The sequence below is a fragment of the Bos indicus genome, chromosome 2 (assembly GCF_029378745.1).
Source record: "Bos indicus isolate NIAB-ARS_2022 breed Sahiwal x Tharparkar chromosome 2, NIAB-ARS_B.indTharparkar_mat_pri_1.0, whole genome shotgun sequence".
Classification (NCBI taxonomy): Eukaryota; Metazoa; Chordata; class Mammalia; order Artiodactyla; family Bovidae; genus Bos; species Bos indicus.
The window spans coordinates 125,394,248-125,416,810 of NC_091761.1; the positions used below are offsets into that span (position 1 = coordinate 125,394,248).

At 49.8% G+C, this 22,563-nt stretch overlaps 1 protein-coding gene across 1 annotated transcript; it reads left to right on the plus strand.

Moving 5' to 3' along the window:
• Window positions 1-3,377: 3,377 nt before the first annotated feature.
• Window positions 3,378-7,081, plus strand: IFI6 (interferon alpha inducible protein 6). The gene is made up of 5 exons (XM_019980257.2): window positions 3,378-3,527; window positions 4,933-5,036; window positions 5,398-5,472; window positions 5,559-5,708; window positions 6,830-7,081. Exons 2-5 carry the CDS (start codon window positions 4,964-4,966, stop codon window positions 6,934-6,936), a joined length of 405 nt encoding a protein of 134 aa, XP_019835816.2. The 5' UTR covers window positions 3,378-3,527; window positions 4,933-4,963; the 3' UTR covers window positions 6,937-7,081.
• The last annotated feature ends 15,482 nt before the right edge of the window (window positions 7,082-22,563 follow it).

Consider the following 22,563-nt stretch of genomic DNA (forward strand, 5'->3'; position numbering starts at 1 on the left):
AACCTAGTCAGGGTATTAAAAAGCAAAGACATCACTTTGCTGACAAAGGTCTGCCTAGTCAAAGCTATGGTTTTTCCAGTAGTCATGTACAGATGTGAGAGTTGGACCATAAAGAAGGCTAAGGGCCGAAGAATTGAGGTTTTTGAATTGTGGTGCTGGAGAAGACTCATGAGAGTCCCTGGACGGCAAGGAAATCAAACCAGTTAATCCTAAAGGAAATCAACCCTGAATATTCACTGGAAGGACTGAAGCTAAAGCTGAAGCTCCAGTACTTAGGCCACCCGACGTGAACAGCAGTCTCATTGGAAAAGACCCCGATGCTGGGAAAGATTGAAGGCCAAAGGAGAAGAGGGTGACAGAGAATGAGATGGTTAGATAGCATCACCAACTCAATGGACATGAACTTGAACAAACTCTGGGAGATAGTGAAGGACAGGAAAGCCTGGAGTGCTGCAGTCCATGAGGGTCAAAAAGAGTTGGACATGACTTAGTGACTGAACAACAGCGACAGAATAGGCACCAGCTGGAAATGGACCACTCTATTACAACCCCAGGTAGGGGCAGCCCCCAAGGACAGCAGTCAATCCCCCCTGGGAGCAAAATTCCAAGCAGTATACTTTGTCATTCCCTTTGTGTGAAGGAAGCGATGGGCTGAAGCACAGATACACTAACTCCTGCTGCTGCTGCTGCTAAGTCACTTCAGTCGTGTCCGACTCTGTGCGACTCCATAGACGGCAGCCCACCAAGCTCCCGCGTCCCTGGGATTCTCCAGGCAAGAACACTGGAGTGGGTTGCCATTTCCTTCTCCAATGCATGAAAGTGAAAAAATAAAGTGAAGTCGCTCAGTCGTGTCCGACTCCTAGTGACCCCATGGACTTCAGCCCACCAGGCCCCTCCATCCATAGGATTTTCCAGGCAAGAGTGACACTAACTCCTACTGACTAGCAAATGGCTTGGCTAGTTGGTCAAGAGCACAGAAGAGAAAGGGTGGGATTTCAGAGATAAGCAGGTGGGGATAAGGGGCATATTAGATGGACTTATGGGAGTGGGTGCAAGGCATGCAGATCTCTGTCTCGCACTAACACTCACCAAAGACCATCAAGGCTCTCCAGCCAGAGGGTCAGATGTCCCATCTGTGGATGTCAGCCATCCTCTAAACTTAGCCACCCTGCTGTTTTGCAAAAGACCCATAAAAGGATAGCCCCAGTGGCAAGGATGGAGGCTATGAATACACCTGACAACTTGGGCTCCCTTTCATCAAGGCTGGCCTAACAACAGCCAACAACTAGCCAACCAGGCAGCAGCAGGCAGCTGCACAGAAAAGTTGGTTAGGGAGAGCAGCCAGTCACCTGGGCACAGGTCAGTTACATCAACCCCCTTCCAGCTTGGAGAGGCAATGATTCATCCTTACTGGAATTGTTCAGTTCAGTTCAGTCGCTCAGTCGTGTCCGACTCTCTGTGACCCCATGGACTGCAGCACACCAGGCCTCCCTGTCCATCACCAACTCATGAGTTTACTCAAATTCATGTTTATTGAGTCGGTGATGCCATCCAACCATCTCATCCTCTGTCGTCCCCTTCTCCTCCCACCTTCAATCTTTCCCAACATCAGGGTCTTTTCCAATGAGTCAGTTCTTCACATCAGGTGGCCAAAGTATTGGAGTTTCAGCTGCAGCATCAGTCCTTCCAACGAATATTCAGGACTGATTTCATTTAGGATGGACTGGTTGGATCTCCTTGTAGCTCAAGGGACTCTCAAGAGTCTTCTCCAACACCACAGTTCAAAAGCATCAACTCTTCCGCACTCAGCTTTCTTTATAGTCCAACTCTCACATCCATACGTGACTACTGGAAAAACCATAGCTTTGACTAGACAGACCTTTGTTGGCAAAGTAATGTCTCTGCTTTTTAATATGCTGTCTGGGTTGGTCATAGCTTTTCTTCCAAGGAGCAAGCGTCTTTTAATTTCATGGCTGCAGTGATTTAATTTCATTTGCAGTGATTTTGGAGCCCAAAAATATACTGGAAAAAAACCTGGAATTATTTACTCCAAATATGGGTTGCGTTCTAGTTCTTCAATCATCACCATCCAAAGGTTGAAAGAATGCTCAATCCAATACCTAGGGCCGGAAGACCCACTTTATGGCAAAGGATCTGAGACAATGGCCTCATGAACATGGGCTTCACTGGTGTTACTACATACCCATCAGCCAGAAGCAGCCAGGTTGAGAGAACAATGGAATGATTTCATTTCCACAAGCTTTAATCTCATCTGCAAAACACGATTATAAATAGTGACAGTACTTCTCAAGACTGTTGTGAGATTGGATATCTTTCCTGGACCTTGTGTGCAGCAAGTGCTCAATATATGACTTGTTTAGTCACTAAGTCGTGTCTGGGTCTTCCCCAGTGACTCAGTAGTAAAGAATCTGCTTGCAATCCAGCAGATGCAGGATATGCAAGTTCAATCCCTGGGTCAGAAGATCCCCTGGAGGAGGGCATGGTAACCCACTCCAGTATCCTTGTCTGGAGAATTCCATAGACTGAGGAACCTGGTGGACTACTGTCCGTGGGGTCTCAAAGAATCGGAAACAACTGAAGCGACTGAGCACACACGCATGCAAGTCATACTTGACTCCTTTGTGATCCCATGGACTGTAGCTCACCAGTCTCCTCTGTCCATGGGATTTCCCAGTATTCCCAGAATACTGGAGTGGGTTGTGATTTCCTTCTCCAGGCAATCTTCCCGACCCAGGGATCAAACCCAAGTCTCCTGCATTGCAGGTGGATTCTTTACCTCTGAGCCACCAGGGAAGCTCTTCAATAAATGGTAGGCATTATTATTAATTCAATTAAATTGTGAGAGACTTTCTGCCTTAGGAGGAACTGGTGGTCTGGCTTCACTAAGCCCAGTAGGACTGTGGATCCCAGTCTAGTTTGACCTGCTTTGAATACTTTGAGCTGTTCAGAAAGTCTCCAGCTTGAATTACATCTTTTAGCTACTAGGCAGCTCAGCAAAGGGAGAAGACAATGGCACCCCACTCCAGTACTGTTGCCTGGAAAATCCCATGGATGGAGGAGCCTGGTAGGCTGCAGTCCATGGGGTCGCTAAGAGTCAGACACGACTGAGTGACTTCACTTTCACTTTCCACTTTCATGCATTGGAGAAGGAAATGGCAACCCACTCTAGTGTTCTTGCCTGGAGAATCCCATGGACGGAGAAGCCTGGTAGGCTGCAGTCCATGGGGTCGCACAGAGTCGGACACGACTGAAGCGACTTGGCAGCAGCAGCAGCTCAGCAGAGATGCTGTCCCTGAGCAGAACTGGAAGGGAGGAGAAAAGATGCTGCAGGGCGCGAGAAACTGAAACAGGAAACTGAAACTAGAAACTCTGATGCTGATTGGCCACTTAGAGGCAATCTGAAAGGGCTATAAAAAACCAGCCTGAGGACTGTTACTTCACTGCTGCTCCCTTCCAGCAGCAGGCTCCATCCAGGCAGGAAGATTCTTTCTCTGCTCTCCTCCAAGGTAAACCCAGAAGCTATAAGGTGTGGGTGTCAAGCTGCCAACCTCTGCCAGGCTGCCTGCCTGGGAGCCTCATTCCATAAGAGCTAGAATGCCCATTCCTCAGGGAGGCTACATTCCTGACTGCCTTGGACTAAGACTGGTCTGAAGGGATGGGTTGGTGGGCTTTTAGGGGCTTGGGTTGCAAAACCCAAAGAGTCGTGAGATTTAGCTTATAGGTGCCATGTCAGCGGTCTATGGCCTTAACCCTGTCACTTCATTTCTCTGGGCTTCAGTTCTGTAAACATGAGGATCAAGCTACTCCACCTGCCCAAAGGACTGGATGATTTCTGAAACCCCTTTATTATAGGCTCTAAAGTGATGGTGAGTTTATCTTTGAGGATAGATGTAGTGATTGGAAGCAGATGTTCAAAGTGTGGGTGTGGCATCAGTTATCTGTGGCTTTAAATCTTGACTCTGCTTCTTCCTAGCTGGGTAGGTTCAGAAGTATCCCTTTTCTGAGCTTCAGTTTCCTTATTTATAACATGTGGTTGAGAACAATGGCACCTACCTCATGAGGTTGTTATAGGTATAATTAACCTTGTGCCATAAAGTGCTGAGTAAGTGCTCAGTCCAGGGGAAGTTTTGGGGGATTTCTGCTTGTTTGTTTTTATTTCAAGGAAAACGCATTGAATAGACAAAGATCACATTAAAGGTAAACTGTGGTGGGGGCAGGGAACTGTGTTTCTATTTTGTGGTATAATGGAAAGAGCATAGGTTTTGGATTCTGACGGTCTTGAGTGTGTGTCTAGGCTGCAGGATTTGGGTGTGACCTTGGGCAAGTTCCTTTACCCCTTTCTGCTTTCTGAAAAATGAAGTTAATCTGAGGCAGTATTTGGTGCCTGTACATATTCAATGCATTGGAAGAATAAATCTATCAACAACCATTGTTTAGAAAATCCTATGTGACAGGTACTGTTCTAAATGCTAGGGATCCAGGGGTGCACAGTTGCAAAAACCCACAGCCGCCCCCTAAAAGAGGCTCTATTAACATCCCCACTTTAGGGTTAAAGAAACTGAGGCTCAAAGAAGTCCCAGGCATCCTGCTTAAGGTCACACATCCAGAAAAAAGCCAAGTACAAAAACCACAGTAAGGATACTAGCTGACTTCTGGTGAAGTACATGCCAGGCATAGTACCAGAAGGGGATTCTCTCCTGTAATTCTCACGACCAATAGAGTGGCAGAAACATCAGCGCCGCTGGTGCAGCGAGGAAACGAAAAGCCTGCGGCTCCTTAGAGGGGGTCCTGGGCTCGATTCAGAGCATGTTGCTGCTTTTTGTGGACTCATCCTCGAATCGAAAGGGAATTACCACCGAACGGGCGTGGTTCCAATAAGGGGACCGTCTCTTTCCTCTGCCCCTAACCCAGATACGGTGACAAAGCCTTGAGCTGCGCCACCATGCGGCAGAAGGCGGTATCGCTCTTCCTATGCTACCTGCTACTCTACACCTGCGGCTGCTGCGAGGAGGAAGGTAAGGATCTTGGGGCATCTAAGGATAAAGAAGCGGAGAGTTTCAGGATCCCTCGTTTAGAGACTCAGGCATGCCTCTGAATGAGAGGAGCTATTCCAATGGACAGCGCGGGGTGGGGGTCGGGGGCTCCCTGTAGCCAGAGTCCCAGGTTCTAATCCCTTCTCTGTCCGTTGGTCCATTCTCTCGAAATGTATTCAAGCCAGTTCTGTGCCAGGCCCAGTGACCTGGGAAAAGCCGCTATCCTTCACTGAGGAGCTCCAAAATGGGAGGATGGTGGTCCTACCTGTCCGGGTGGTCTGGAGCTTCTGGCACAGAATAAGGGACCTTGCTCCCCACTGGGCTTTGTCCATTCTCCTTCCAGACGAAAAAAGATACTCAGAGGAAAACAGCGACTCGAGCTTCTGGGGCATGGTGACCTACATGGCCGTCGGAGGCGGTAGGTCTGCAGGGTGGGGAGCGCGGGAAGACGCGGGCGGGCCCTGCAGCCGGCGTCCCTCACCCACCTCCCTCCTCTTCCTCCAGGACTCATGGCCGCGGCACTGCCCATGCTGGGCTTCGCGAGCACCGGCATCGCCGCCAACTCGTTGGCCTCCTCACTGATGAGCTGGTCGGCCGTGGCGAACGGAGGCGGAGTGCCGGCCGGGGGGCTGGTGGCCACGCTGCAGAGCCTGGGTGAGTCCTGGCGGGGTTCCTGGAGGAGGGAACACCCAGGCCAGGGGCCTCCTTTACTGTCCTGAGCCCTTTCCACAGCCTAACTCGGCTCTACACACCGTGGGAAAACTGAGGCACCCACCTGGGGATTAAGGAATTGACTCAAATTCTCCCATATAGTTAGTACCACCGCCAGTATTCAAGCCCAGTCAGTAGGCCTTCTTGCTTTCAGCCTGTAAAGCCAGAGGCCTCACTGATGCTCTGGCCAAGTCACAAGTCTCAGTTTCCCCGTTAACCAGGATAAGCATCCTCAGTTTAACACTTTATGAATCTCATCCATCCCGGAAAATCAGAGTGGCAACGAACCGGGGAGAAGTGACCCAATTCAATCTCATGCTCAGCCTGGTCTTGCATTTCTTGAGCATCATTACGGGGACAGATACAGAGCACAGAGTGGTGCTTCTGGAAAACATGCTTTCACTTCTCTCTCTGTCTCCCTGCCCAGCCCTGTCTTTTCTTTTTCCCTCTCTCCCTCTCTCTGAGGCCTCCCACATCCTTCAGAAAAACCACCCCTGACAGACTGCCCCTCTGCCTTCCCCTCCATCTTCCCTAAGTTCTGGATGACAAAAGCCCAAAGAAGCGGCTCAAGAAGACAGGGCCCTTCTCGGCAGGGGCAGCGGGAAGACAGCCTGAGCCATACCCCCAGCGGTGGGAGAGGAAGGGTGTGGGCAAGCCGAGCAGCAGTGCTGTGCTGTGAGATGGCCGTCCTCTCACATGTCACAGGATTGTGACAGGTTGTCCTGTCACACATGGCGGGGGAAGCTTGACATATCTCACTTGCAAACCACCAGCACCCACTGAGGCCTCCACCAAGGAGGCGGTTAGCGTTACTAATAGTACAGTGTGTCCACTGCAGACATGAAGAGAATGCGCTCTTATTTTTGTCATTTTCATCTCGGATTTGAGATGGCAAGTTGGGAGGGTGGCGATGGGAGTCCCTTTGCAGAAGTCCTGTCCCCTCTGGGCCTCTGTTCCTCTAGCTGGAAATAAAAAGGGTACACTTGACCCGCTGCTTCCCGACATTTGGATTCCCGGGCCTGGTGCCTGGGCTCCAAGGGACCGGGCTGTCATTTGCATTACAGGCGCTAGCGGTGGCAGTGCCCTCATGGCCAAGATCGGGGCCTTTCTGGGCTATACTGTCCACAAGCAAGTCGAAAGCAGACAGAAAGAGAGCAAGGAGAAGAAGTAGCCGGCAGCTGCCTGGAAGCCCCGCCTTCCTCCTTGTCTTCCTTTTCCAGCTGCAGTCCAGAGCTTCCTCTGTCACACTTGGCAATGACCGAGGTAAAAAAAACACACACACACACACAGAATAAACGTCTCTCAGAAAACACTCAGTCCTGCTGTGAGTCGTGGTTGCTATGAGAAGCCCAACAAGATCTGGCTCTGGTCTGCCTCATCCACACACCCCACCCCCATTTCCCTCCCCAGAGCCCATCACAGCTCCTGGAGCACAACCAGCTGGTTTTGCCTCTGAGCCTTGGTGTGTTCTGGTCTCTCGGCCTAGGACGTGCTTCTGAAGCTCACAACCCACCTCAGACATACCTCGTCCTCCGGGACTCCTTCCTGGCAGAGCCTTCCTGCTACCCCTGTCACAGCCTGGGCGCCCAGGCTCCATTTCACAGGGTGCCTGGGGACGCAGATCTGTTCTCAGTGAGCGAAGCTTCCAGCTATGTCCCTGATCAGGTAGAGATGGAGAAGCCAGATCTCTAGTCCCCAAAGAAGCGCTAGACGGGTCTCCCTTTGTCATGGGGAAACGGTTTAAGAGCAGCTTTTGGGGGGTGGGGGTGGTCAGCGAGGCCTCCCTTCCTTTAGAGAGCTCTGGGGACAGGGTGGGGAGTTTGCAGCTGGAGCCCACACGCCTTCTGAGGGGGAAGGGGAGGCCCAGCCCTTGGGAAGATCTGAGGTTCGGGAGGCCTGTCCAGGGAACCAGAGTGCCAGGACCTCGGCTGAGGGGAGAAGGGCAAAGAGGCCCCGGAAACCACTCTTCAGTAAAGCTCGGGGTGGTTCTGGCACTAATGGAGAGAGAGACAGACTCGAGCTCTGGTTCCGGCCTGAGTGGGCGTGCCAGCCGCGATTCCAGACCAGCCTTCTAGAGAGATCCGCACCCCCGGGGAAGTGGCCATGTGTGAACCACAAACGCCGGTCACTAAAGGGCCCAGCCAGCTGTTCTCAGGCCTCCCCCACCCCACCCCACTTCTAACCCAGAATTTCTCCTTGGATTGCCAACGTGCAGAGGCGGCTAAGAGGCTATATCGTGCTCGCTCCTGTCTCCCGGTCGGATGCCGCCCTGCGGGTGGCAAACTGTTGGCCTCAGCTGGCTCGCCCCAGGGCCCCAGAGAAGCCGGGTTTGTGAAAGAGGGGGCACAGGTGCTGGAGGCCCCACCGGCACCTCAAACACACAGATCTCCACAGTTTGTTCCAGGAGCGGAAGCTGAGCTGAGTGCCCTGCCCTGAGAGTCACCACAGGGCATCAGCTGAGCCCCACCTCGGTGGACTTCTGCCCACGTCTCAGGCATCACACTCCCCCAGGCGTGCTAACTGCACCCCAGTTTGTCCACAGAGTTGATATCCCAGAGATGGAAGTGTGTTCCCTCAGCCCCTTCACAGCGGGCACTGCATCTCTCTCATCTCGCCTCCCCAGTGCCTGGCATACAGCAGGTGCTCAATGTATGTGCGTAGAATTGAACTTGAGGCCAGTCTCCTTCCATCCACCTGTCCCTTCACCTCACCCAACCTTCATGGGAGGCAGGGGCTAGACCGCTTGTTCTTTTCCTGGGGAGCCCTTGATAATACCCGCTGTCACTGCCATGCAGGCCTCAACCCCCTTTAATGCTGTGGTCAGGCAAACACAGGCCCCTAACTTTTGCTCAGTATTCTCTAGCATGGGTGAGGCTGAGTTTTCCATGAAGCAGTGGAGCAGAGTGGTTCGGGGTGTCCCTCTGGAGTCCCACAGACCTGGGTTCAAAGCTGCCTGCCCTCTCTTACCATGCTTCGTGCCCTGCACAAGTTCCTTCACTGCCCTGTGCTGCACTTCCCTTCCCTGTAAACCGAGAACAATAATAGCCTCTCTGTGTTAGTTGCTCAGTCGTGTCTACTCTTTGTGACCCCATGAACAGTAGCCCACCAGGCTCCTCTGTCCATGGGATTCTCCAGGCAAGAATACTGGAGTGGATTGCCATTTCCTATGAGATTAGATGAAACCATGAACAGAGTTTAGCATGATGCCTGACAAATGCTAAACACTCAGTAAATGTCCATTATTATGACTAGGGACTTGCATAAAGCAAAGAGGAGACAGCCAAATAAAACCAAGAATTATATCATCTAACTTTGGAGCCTGGGTTTACGTTCTAGCGCTCACAGCCCTGGATCTTCTTTTTTCCTAAGTGTAGGCATCCTGCCCCCAGGGGCATACACCGTCCTTAGATATCATATTGTCCTGAACAGCATTTAAGGCCAGAGAGAGGTGGACGACTCTGGCCCCAGATTTTAGATCTGAGGCCTCAGCAGTTCTCAAGCTGAGTGACACTGGCAATGACCCGTCTTTAAGGTGATCCTCTGCCTATCACAGGATCCCTCTGGGCCAGTGCAGGATAACTCTTGACTTTCATTCCACAGCATTTACTGGGCACTCACTCTGTGTCTGGCACTGTGCCAAATATTAAGGACACTGCAGTGGAAGAGATCCAGTTCCTACCTACTTGGAGCCCCCTGCATACAAATTAGAAGCCCCTCAGAATATTCATGACCCCCCCTTTCTCCTTCCCTGTCACCACCTCCTTGCCCCCATCTCTTTTCACCCATCCTGGCCCTTGTCAACTTTCATGGACCACAATCACCTTGTCTATAAAGTATGAGACAGAATGATGAATGTAAACCCAGAATTCGCTAGTGCAACAAGTCAGGAGATGCTAATCACCTTTGGACTCCTCCTTGGCAATGATCTTCAGAAAGACACAGCACCAAATCCTGGTTCAGCTCCAGAATGGGGCACTCACCCTGCCCACTCAAGGAAGGTTACTTGCCTTCCTTGAGTCCCAGCTTCCTCATTTTTAAAACAAGGGGAGGTTGGACATCAGTGTCTCTGGGCACTTCCTGCTCTAAAACTGCTGAGCCTGAAGCACAGACTTCTGAATCCCCTATGCCTGTCATGTCCCAGCCCTCTGAGGTTTCATTTTTGGAAGCGGCCAAAAGCCACCTTGTAGTGCCAACTTCGGTGACTATGGTGCTGAGAGATGCCTATTTGGTCACAAAGAAGGGTGGCTAGAAACTAGCAGGGCTGTTCCTCACTCTGGGACCGCACCCTAAGACAAATCCAAAAATAGATCCCATCTGCGTGGCTGACTTGATGGAAAACAACGTTGAGGTCCCCTGACATCATCATTTCTCTCTGGACCTCAAGATCCTAGTCTATAAAACAGAGGATGGGGAGAGCTGGACTCTCATCTAGACCTAGAATGTCTTTCCAAAGTGCTCAAGTCAGAGGTGTCTTGCTCTTTGATAAAAATCCCTTTATCTAGAGATTTATTTTATTCTTTAAGGAGCCCTCTGGCCCCCAAGACCCTTGAAAGTCCACTCACTCCCTCTCAGGGCAGGCTTCCCACAATCCCATTGTGCTATGCACGAGTATGACCACCAGGTGGCAGTGCCGTCTCAGCCTGAAAGCCGCCTCAGCCTGACTCATCCTCCCGCAGCTCCACTGTGATCAACAGCTCTCCCTGGGGCCAGCCCCACCAAGGATGCTAGAGACTAAAATGATTCAGGCTCTGCGCCGGCTCTGCGGCAGGAGCTCCTGAAGCTCACAGGAGTGGTCAACTCTGAGGATGCCTGCAGGGCTGCCCTCTCCTCTCCTTCTAGGCCCTCGATCCTGCAATGCTGGGATTTCCAAACTCCTGACCACAGCAATCAGGACACCCTGTGACCAGGTTTCACTTCCAGGCTCACAGCCTGTGCTCCCAGACCTGAGTCATGCGGGATTTAAAGGCAATGAGAGGAGCACTCCACACAGACCCTTCTTGTCTGGGCAGGAGATGATGATTCCTGGAACAGGGCATCTCTGGACCCAGCCTTGAAGGGGACCTGGGCCAGGAGAGGGCTTGGGTCAGCAGTAGCTGGAGGGAGTAGAGGCAGAGGAGGCCTGTGGCTTCCTGTGAAGAACTGAAGAGCCACTTCCTTTAAGCTAGCCGGTTCTGGGGGAGGGGCAGAAGGTTAGGGAGCGTGGACTTCCTGGCTCAGGGGGAGAGGAAGGCCCTAGGAAGACCCTATGAAGAGGCCCAGAGCAACCTTCTATTTCCTTTCCCTCTGTGGTTTCCATGAAACGGACAGGACTGACAGGCAAGCTCACACCTTTTCCAGGTTCTGTGAAGCCACACGGAGGTCAGATTAGGGGAGGTTCATTTGCAGCACATCAGTAAAGAAATGGGGTCTTGATGGCTCAAAGAAATAGGCCCAAAGTCACCTCCAGGTATGTAGGAACCTAGGCTAGACATTTGACCAAAGGGGCCCCCCTACCCTCACTGACCTTCCAATGATAGCCTTCTTTACTCTGGGGTGTCCACTCCAACATCACCTACTCTGAGAAGCCCTCCTTGACCACACTTTAAAGGAGCCTCCTTTTTTCTCGCTACCACAGCAGTTCCCAAACTTATCTACAGCTGGAATTACCTGGAGGGATCAAAACATACTGATATGTGTCTTACTCACAAAAATTGTTATTTAACTAGTCTGGGGTGTAGCCTGGGCTTTGGAAGTTAAGAAAAAATCTCTGGGTGATTTTTATGTGCAGACAGACAAGTGTGGGAACCACTGGGCTAGCGTGTCATCCTGTTTTAATTTTCTGTAAAAGGCCAGTAAAGAAATGGAGACTTGGATGTCCTTGGTGGTTCAGTGGTTAAGAATCTATCTGCCAGTGCAGGAGACATTGGTTTGATTCCTGGTCTGGGAAGATTGCACATCCCTTGGGGCACCGGCGCCACAACCACTGAGCCTGCATTTTACAGCCCGTGTTCCGAAACAAAAGAAGCCACCGCAAAGAGAGACCTACATACCGCAGCTAGAGAGCAGCCTCAGCTCACCGCAATTAGAGAAACCCTGCATGCCGCAACAAAGACTCTACGCTGCCAAAAATAAATAAATTTTTTAAAAATAAAGTTTTAAAAAGAGAACATCCTTTTTAAAAAAAATTAAAGAATGGAGCCTTGGTTGCTTCAAGAAGCAGACCCAAACACTCAGCCCCAAATTCAAGTCTAAGGAACCTCAGAACCTAGTCCCAAACACCCAGATCCAAGGTTTTACTTATATCACCTCATTTAATCCTTACCACAATCTCCTTAGATGTTATTAGGATCCTCATTTCACAGAAAAGAAATGAAGGTAGAGAGATGCCAAGTCACTTCCCCAAGGAAAACAGCTGGCAAGCGACAGGCCAGGACTTGAACCCAGTCAGCGGCACTAGGACAGTGCCTGGCCTCCAGAGGGGACTCTATAAGTAACTGCCCAACCAAGGGATTTAATTTTCATCTCCTTCTGCCTCACCCATCTAACCCCATTCAACTGAGCAACCAGGCAACCTGTAGATCTATTTTCTAATTATTTCTTGAGTCTGTTCACCAGTCTCCATCCACATGGCCCTCCTCTCAGCATCCAGGTCACTACCCTCAGGCCTAGAGGGAACCCACAAAGTCCTTCTAAGAGGTTACCCTGTGTCCACTCTTGATCCTTCTGTTCACTCTTATTTATTTTCCACACAGGGCCAAGAAGATCTGAAAACAAAGGAGATCAAGCGACACTCCCCCCAAAAACCCAACCAATAGCTGCCCATCACACTTAGAATAAAGTTCTACTTTATTTTGGCCCTTGAGGTCTTTAATAATCTGCTCCCCCAAATCTCCAGAGTCTTACCTCACTGCGCTTCCCCTCCCCCAACTCTTTTCCAGCCACACTGGCCTCTTTTCCCTTCCCAGAACCCTGCAAGAGCCTGCCAAGTTCAATGCCTTTCCACAAGCTCTTTCCTCTGCTTGGAACACTTTTATTGCTTCAGGAGTCAGCTGGAAGGTAACTTCTCCAGAGACCCGAGCCCCCAATCTAAATTCAACACTTCTTTATTCCGGCAGCCGGTTCCGTATGTTCCTAGAATTGATCACGGTTGTAATAAAAGCATGATGGGTGTAAACATTTGTTACTGTCAGACTTGCTCACTAGACTTGAGCGTTCACCAGCACCCAGCTCAGCGCCTGGCACACAAGAGACGCCCCAAAGCTTTGGCTGAGCGGACAGTTAAGATGGACAGCTGGATGCACAAACCGATGAATGGGTGGATGAGTGACTGAGTGAATAAATACACTTTAAAACTTAGAAAACGATTCACCTGCTTGTATATTTCTCAGGTTAGCTATAGCTACATGCGCGATTTACAAGGGAGTTATTTTCACCCTTTGACAAGCCCCACCCACTGGCCCTTCGAGGCTTTTCCCAGGCCCGGCCACTGGGCGGGACTTCCAGGGCCGGATGAGTGACGTCACGGGGCGTGCCCGGAGTCGGCCTCTGCCTCCTGATTGGCGGGCGCCCAGGGCCGAGGCTCTCTCCGCCACTGCCGTCGGCGTGGAAGCCGTGGGAGCTGAGCCGAGGGACCTCGGCGAGGTGTCCCCTTGGACCTCGGCGACGCCGTCTGCAGCTGCGGCGGCCTCGGCTCATCGGGGTCCCATGGGGCATGTTCACGTAGCGCTGAGCCTTTGGCCAGTCTCTCGCCCTTCTGCCGGGAGATGGGACAGCGCAGGGGGCCCGCGTTGCGGCTGGACCGCTCCCCGCAGAGGGCGGGGCAGAGAGCTGGTGACCAGACCCCTACGCGCTCGCCGAAGCGCCACTATTTCGGGCCTCTGACTTCAGCGAGGAAAGTCCCAGAAACACAGCCCTACACACCACCACCACCTCCCAACTCTTCTGGACACGCTTCATCTCTTCCCCAAACCCCCACCCCAAACTCAGACCCCAAAGACCTGAACGAGGAGTAGCACTGATTCCTATTGCCTCCGTCAGACTCCATGCCCGCCCTGTAAGGCGGGAGATGCTGTTCCCATTTTACAGACAAATGGGTTGGGGTTTCTGGTTGGATGCTCTTTATCTAAGGTCGCACAAATGAGATAGTGGCCAAGCCAGGGTAGACTTGAAAGCCCAGCCTCTTTCTTCTACCTCTCAGCTTGGTGCCTCTTGTCTACTGACCCTGCTACCAGAAGCATCATGAGGTCCTGAGGGTCCGCGGCTCCAGGATCCAGCTGGATCCCACCCACACTGGGGCCTCGGCAGCCAGCTAAGAGCTGACTGTATGCCAGGAGTCGCCCCTTCCTTCTGTACTTGGTCACTCCCCAAAACCACGGAGGGACCTAGGCTAAAATTAGGCAGTGGCCAAGGAGCATTCTGGTAACCATCAAGTCCCTGAAACTAGACTGGGCCAGTTATTTCCTGCATGACCTTCAGTGGTTTCCTTTCTTGGAGCCTCTGTTTATCATTTGTAAAGGGGGAATATTATCCCTCCCCGGGGTCTCTGTGTGCCGGTCTTCAGGAAAACTGCTCTTCTCTCTACTACTACTACTACTATAGATAATAATGTTTAAATCCTCAATAATTAAAACACCCTTGTACCCTCTCAGAGAGCATGGCCTCCTCTTCAGGGTCCCTGTGATGGCAAAACGCCAGCATAAACTGCATATAACCTGGTCCTTGATGGAAGTCACAGACCCTGGGTGGGGCAGGCAGCAGGTGAGGGGGGGGGGGTGCATAGCTTCCCCAGCTTCAGCCCCTCTTGGCCTCCATCTCTGCTGAGGAACCGGCTCTCTCATAACTTCGACTCACTCTCGGTTCTGTGGCCTTTGCAGAGCCGTTCCCCAGGGGAACCCTGCCTCTCCTGCCGCCTCCTGTTATCCTCTCTCCCTTCTCCCCACCCCCCCAATTGTTTATCTGTGCCTACTCTGTACATCCGTCACTGAATAAGCTCATTGCCAATGCTTGCAAAGGAGGAGACTGACAAGGAAACCGAGTTATAATTCATTCACCCATCCCCATAGCTATTGCCCTCCCCGGTTCTGCCCTCAGCGGTGCAGTCTGCTCTCTACTCGGCAGCTTGAGCCATCCTGATAAAAGGGAGGTCAGAACATGTCACTCTTCCGCTCAACCCCCTCCCAAGGCTCCCCAGCCCAGAAGAAAAGCCAGCGTCCTTGCTGTGACCTGGACGGCCTGCCTGAGCTACCTCATCGCCTCCCACTCTCCCCTCTGAGAGCTCCATTCCAGCTGCACGGGCTGCCTTGCTGGTTTTCAACATGCCAGGCATGCTCCTGCCTCAAGCCTTTGCATTCGCCCTTGGCGCCGCTGGAATGTCTTCCCCAGACATCCAGGTGACCTCCTCCCTTCACTCAGGTGTCTCCAACTCATTCAAGGGCTTCCTTGAAATACTGAATACTACTTCCTACTTGCCTTCTGTCCTTTTATCTGCTTTATTGATGTTTTCTTGGCATTATCAAGCGACAGATAATTATTTGCTTATTGTGTGTTCCCCTACTTACAAGAGTGTAAGTCCCATGAAATCTCCTACAGTTTCTCACCCCTCAGGAAAAAAAAAAAAAAAATGGGGGAGGGAGAGAAAAGAGTATCAGGAAACTATAAAAAAAGAAAGGCAACACTCACTATACTACTATAGATAATAATGTTTAAATCCTCAGTAATTAAAACAACTTGCTTTTGGTGCAGGAAGAGACAAAGGAATGGGCTGGACTAGAATGTCTAGAAGTAGACCCAACTGTACAGAAGAATTTAGTACTTGATGAAAGCGGCATCTCAAAGTGAAGAATGGACTCTCTAATAAATAGCGTTGGGACAGCTAGGTAACCAATGGAGGGAAAATGAGATCTCTACCTCACATTACAGCATTAGGATAAGCTCCAAAGGGGTCAAAGTTTGAAATGTTAAAAAATTAAAATAAAAGCACTAAAGGAAAACAGGAGAGAATCTGTAATCTCATAGTGGGAAAAGTCTAACTGACGACTCAAAAACCAAAATGTCATTAGAAAAGATTGACAAAGTCAACTATATAGAAATAAAAAACTTTTGCATGGAAAAAAATCATATAAATAAAAAAATCGCATAAATCAAGTCATAAGATGAATGACAAAATAGAGGAAAAGATTCACATCTCAGATCACAGACAAAGGATCATCTCTCTAATTTATAAAGAATTCCTGGAAGGCCACTAAAAGGATCAACAATCTAGTAGAAATAGGCAAAGATATGAATTGACAGTTTGCAGAAAAGTAAATACAAATGGCTTTTAAACATATGGAAAGAAGATAAAACACAGTTGAAAAAAATGAAAATCAGGAAAAACATGGTGGGATACCATGTCTTATCCGTCTGGTGAAAAATCCAAAAGTTTAATAATATACTCTGTGGGCCTTTCTGTAAGGAAACCATACTCTCACACCTGCAAATATAAATTGGTACAAGTCCCCAAAAGGGCATTTTGGTAAAATCTATCAAAATTACAAATGCATCCAGATATTCTACTTCTGGGAATTTATCCTTCGGATATACTTGCAGAAGTGAGAAATGATGTATGGACACGATTATTCTCGGCAGCGCTGTTTGCAATAGCAATAGACTGGAAACAACTCAACTGTCTGTTAGTAAGTGCTGGCTTAGGCAGAGTACAATCCATTCATAAAATGAGATACTCTTTAACTATGAAAGAGAATAAGGGAGATCCATGCATCCTGACAGGGAAAGGATATCTGTAAGGGATAGTAAGTTTTAAAAGCAAGGTACAGATACTTCCCTGGTGGTCAATGGCTAAGACTCCATGCTCCCAAGGCTGGTCAGGGAACTAGATCCCGCATGTCACAACTAAGACCCAACATAGTCAAATAACAAATAAATTTTAAAAATAAATAAATTTTTTAAAATATATGTTAATTTAAAAAAGCAAGGTGCAGAGCAGCATATATGATATTCCACCTTTTGTAGGAAAAAGAGGGAGAATTATATATACAGCTGACCCTCTAACAATTCAGGGTTACGAGCTCTGAAGCCCTGCACGGTCAAAAATCTGTGTACTGCTATGTCTGCCTCAAAAATGAAGGAATTGATAATGACTCACACAAAAGCAGGAAGTGGGGAACTCCCTAGTGGTCCAGTGGCGAAGACTCTGTGCTCCCAATACAGGGGTGCTAGGTTCGATCCCTGGTCAGGGAACTAGATTCCACGTGCCACAACTAAGACTCTATACAGCCAAATAAATAAAAAATAAATATTTGAAAGAAAAAAAAAAAGCAGGAAGTGGGAACAGTTCAGATAGAATCAGGATTCAAACTTCAGTTCTTTTGATTCCAGATACTGGGATCTCTAATCAAACACAAACTTTCCCCCACACAATTAATTTAAAGATCTGTAAAATGAAATCCCTTGAAGTCTCCTACAGATCTTAATATACCCATTCTACAGCTGGAGTTTGTCCAGGTACCATATTTATTGGGGAAAAAAATCTATGTGTAAGTGGACTTACACATCTCAAACCCATGTTGTTCAAATGCCGACTGTATAGTCATAATCTTACTGAGAGGCAGTATAACCAGTTGATTAACAGCACAGGCTCAGAAGCCAGACTGCCTGAGTGCAAATGTACTTTTGGGTGCCAGGCTGGGTTCAGTAGTGTCCCACCAAAATTGATGTCCGTCTGGAACCTGGGAATGAATGTGACCTTATTTGGAAATAAGGTCTTGTTTGCAGATGTAATCAAGGTAAGACAAGGTCATTCCTACATTCAGTATGAATGGTATTCTTATAAGAAGAAGAAAATTTGGACACAGAGACAGGCAACACACATATGAAGACAGAGGCAGAGACTGGAGTGATGCATCTACAAGCCAAAGAATTCCGAGAATTGCTGGCAACCACCTGAAACAAGGAGATGAGAGGCTTGGAACAAATTCTCCCCAGAGCCTCCAAGAAGGACTGAACCTTGCTGACCCCTCAGTTTTAGACTTTTAGCCTCCAGAATTGTGAGAGAATAGATTTCTATTGTTTTAAGCTACCCCATTTTTGATAATTTCTTCTAGCAACCCTTGAAGCTGTAGTGGTAATATAGCTACTTAGAAGCTGTGTCATCTTGGGCAAGTTATTTAGCCAGCCTCTCTGTGCTCCAGTTTTCTCATTGGTTCTGGAACCAATCCCCAGCAGATACCGAGGGACAATAGTCACCAAGTCTCTATATTCTTGGACAAATAATTCAGCCTCCCTGGGCCTCAGTTTCCCCATCTGTAAAATAGGAACAATGAGATTGACCTTTCTGTACATTTACTGTGCACAGTAACCCAACAGGCACCTCACATGCATCGTTTCACTTCATCACAAAGCAGATTTTATTAATATACCCATTTTACAGATGAGGAGGTTTAAGGAGTTTAAGCAGCTTGTTCAAGGTCACTTGGTCGGTAAATCGAGAAGTCAGGATTTGTCTAGAGGCCCGTGTCAGGGTTATGGAGAGAAGGCAGTGTGAATCAGTTCAAGCAGACCCTGGGTCAGACTCCAGCTTGTCCATTCATTCACTAGTTGTGTGACCGTGGATAAGTCTCCGGAGCTCTCTGGCCTCTAACCTTATTAACTGGAAGAATGACTCTACTTTGTAGGGAGATAATGCAGGTAGAATGTTTAGAACAGGGCCTGGCACACAGTAGGTGCTCAATAAAAGAGGATCCCCGCCCCCTTCCTTCTTTGCCCTCTCCCTCCCTTCTTCCCCTTGTCTGGTAGGGATTTCAGGCCTGTGGGCTAACCTGGCTGAATTGAGACATTGTTGGTGTTCCCTCCTCCCATACTGATGAAGATCGGAGGACTTCTGGGGGCATACCCACTCCCAGGGTCTCTCCATTCCCAGGGAGCCTCAGCCTGCGGCCATCTGGGGATGGTCTCCAGTCTGATGTACACACAGCCCAAGCCAAAAGGGGAGAGCCCAGCTCCAGGCCTGACACGGAAACCAGAGCATTGTGCCACCTTGTTGCACAGCATGTGTGTGGCTGCGGTGTGCACACAGGAGATAGAAGCATTGGCACTCTAGCAGGGGGTGGGTGCGGGGGAAGTGTCTGACCCTCTGCTCTATGTTGAGTGACCTGCTGGGGCCACAACCTGTTGGGAGGTGAGTGTGTTGTGTGGACGTCTGTTGGCAAGGTCCAGCTGGTACTTGTCAAGTGACAGCCCAGTAGGTTGCTAAAGCTACGCATGGTGGAGCAAACAGGAATTGTACCCTGAGGGCCTGAGCCACCCATACTGGCCCACTCTCTTCCGCCCACCGCCCATTGTCACCGCCTCACTTAGCACCCTGGCCCCCAAGGGCCTCGGGTCTCACAGGCTGCAGGAAATACCAGGGAGCACTGGGGCAGAGTAACCTCCCCCACCCCAGGAGGGCTCCTATACTCAGGAAATAAACAAGCCCCCCATAAAACAGGAGGGGCTGCAGGTAGACTGCAGACACACCCTTGGAAGCAAGGGTCTGTACTCAGCAACGCTCCCCACTTCAACCAGGAGTCCCATACTTGAGAAAGGGTTGCTGAGGAAAGGAAAGGAGTCCTGCCCAGAGGCAGAGGGATGGCCAAGTTAACCTGACCCTTATCTGGAAGCTCCAGGGTGCCAGTGGGATGCTACATAAGGACGGGCTTCTTCTTGGTGCCACCGACATGGAGGCAAATTGGATATTGGACCCCAAGGCCCTGGTCACCAGCATCACCTTGGAGGCCATACTGAGGGACTGCGTGTGGCTGAACTGGAGTTCGATAACCAGCCCTGAGGGGCAGGAGAGAGCATGAGACTGGACTTCCAGGGACTCCAGAATCGTTGGACTGCAGACTCAGGGCTGAAGGAGTTCTCTGGCAACCTCCAAGGCCATACACCATCTCCACCACTATTCTCACTCACCTCTGAAATATCCCAGTCCACCCCATGAAAAGACTTCAGCTGCCTCTGAAGAACTCCTGATCCCTCTGAAATAATCCAGCCTCCCCCAGAAGACTTCAACCTTCTCTCTAACATTCCAGCTTCTCTCTGAAATACTGTAGATCCTCCTCACTCCCCATAATACTCTAGCACAGAGGTCCCCGACCTTTTTGGCACCAGGAACTGGTTTCACGGAAGACGATTTTTCCACAGACCAGGGGTGGGAGGATGGTTTCAGAGTGATTCAAGCACATTACACTTACTATGCACTTTATTTCTATGATTATTTCTGTAATTATTTCATATTATCTCTATGACATCAGCTCGACCCTCAGATCATCAGGCATTAGATCCTAGAGGTTGGGGACCCCTGATCTAGCATCTTCTGAAATAACCCAGCCCTTGGTGAAGTCCTGTAGCTCACCCGCTCCGCATCAGACAATATTCCAGTCGTCTCTGGAGTACTCCGGCCCTTGCTTTGAAACTGCACTCCACTTTTAAACTGCAGCTCAACTTTAAATGTGTGCTCCAAGTTCAGCACTCTTGTTTTCTATCTGCAATATGCCAACGTCCTTAATACTCCTCACCCCACTAGAGTACTTTAGTCCTAACTCTCATTATAATCTCCATCCCCCGTGAAGATCTTCCAGCCCCTTCAGTAACACTCCAAGCCCACTCTATAGCCCAAAACCTCTGGAATGTTCTGCCTGGCCCCAGAGATGGACTCCCAGGCCTGCCTAGGACACACTGCAAGGTAGTTCTTGCTCTGGCACTCAGTCTGCTGGTTCCGATGCCCTCCAGGGCCTCATATGGCTCCTGGACGTCCGCGTAGTGCACAGTGTCAGTATCCCTTCTGGGAGGAGGCTCCCACCAGCTTCCTCACAGTCCTCCAGCCAAACAGACTCTCCTTCTAGAAATCTTCCCCCGGCTCTGCCCAAGTTAAGAGCCCCACTGACCAAACATGATTGTAGTCCCCAAGGGTTAGGGGCACCCAGGGTCTGGGGGACAGCACACTGCTGACCTGCCTGGTTGACTGGTCAGGAGCTCCCTGCCTGGGTCAGCCACCCAGGGTAATCCTACAGGTTCAGCCCTAGCACCTGGCCGGTTTCCCCCTCGTGCTGCTCTGAGACACCTGTCCTGTGGCTCCATAGGTCTAAGATAATAAGGCAGATAGGCCAAGACCAAGTTGCCTCTGTTCAAAAAACACAGTGACCCACTGTGGCCCCCCACCAGGGAGCAGAACGGGGCCCATGAGGAAGGTTTGGGGGGCCACCGGCCCTTTTCTGTGCTTATGTAAGTGTCACCCACTGGGTCACCCTTATGTGAATGTAGCCAGAATCTAGCAAGTCCCTGACCACAAGGTGGCCCCATGGAAGGCGCTATTAATTATGGGTTAGCAAATGAAAGGAACTAGTTTCCAAGCCCAGCTCTGTTGTGTTACTTTAGGTAAATCACTTACCTTCTTTGAGCTTCAGTGGCTTAGCCTTTGGAACAGGTAATAATCCCTTTTAAAAAAAATATTTAGTTATTTGGCTGCATTGGGTCTTACTTGTGGCACTAGGGCTCAGTAGCTCCATGGCATATGGGATCCTAGTTCCCTGGCCAGGAATTAAACCGTGTCCTCTGCACTGAAAGGTAGATTCTTTTTTATTTTTTTTAATATTTATTTATTTATTTGGTTGTGATGGGTCTTAGAGCATGTGGGATCTAGTCCCATGGCCAGGGATCGAACTCGGGCCCCCTGCATTGCAAGCACAGTCTTAACCACTGGACCACCAGGAGAGTCTCCAGATAATAACCCTTATCTTGCCCTGTACCAGTTTGCTTCAAGGCTCAAGTGAACTAGTAGTTAGAGAATGAATCTTTCATTTAATAAATATTTATTGAGTGCCTACTATGTACCAGATCTGCATCAGACATAGACATAATATATTTATTATTTCTCCCTGCACCAACCAGTCTATGAGCATGAAGAAGGTAAAGTATAGAGTGATAGAGGAGAGATTCCAAAACTCCAATTCAGACATCCCTCTCCGGCTCCTAACAGCCTGTTGTACGCCTGCTATGTACAAGGTACTTTCAAAGGCATCATATCCTTTACTCCTCATCCTGGAAGATGAGGAGTTCTGGTTTTACTGATGTAGAACTAAAGCTTAGAGTTGTTAAGTCATGGTCTAAGATAATATAGTAATTTATGGGGCCTAAACTTTGGTCCATCCTGCCTTTGACAAAGAAGAGGTCAGAGCAGCACCACACCCTGCTGCCCTCCACGAACCAGGTCTATTCCTGGAGCCAGGACCACTTCTGTCCTCTGAGAGTCCCTGGTCCATACAAGACAAGAAGACTAGACTCCAAGCCAGACATCTGGAGGTTGAATAGCCCTCATAGGGCATGTTGTCCCACCCTGTCCTTGTACAGATCAGGAAACAGAGGCCCAGAGGTGGGTAGACACTTGTTCGAGGTCACACAGCCCATGAGGCGCCCTGCCTCTTACCCAGGTGAAAACTTGCTGCGTACTGGAGTGGGTTGCCATTTCCTTCTCCACTGTAAAAGACAGAGCATGCCAATAGCCCTCCTTCCCAGGTGGTGCTAGTGGTAAAGAAGCTGCCTGCCAATGCAGGAGACATAAGAGATATGGGTTTGATCCCTGGGTCGGGAAGATCCCCTGGAGGAGGGATGGCAACCCACTCCAGTATTCTTGCCTGGAGAATCCCATGAAGAGAAGAGCCTGGCAGGCTTGGCAACCCACTCCAGGATTCTTGCCTGGGAAATCCCATGGACAGAGGAACCTGGCTACAGTCCATAGGGTTGCAAAGAGTTGGATAGGACTGAAGCGACTTAGCACAGTACA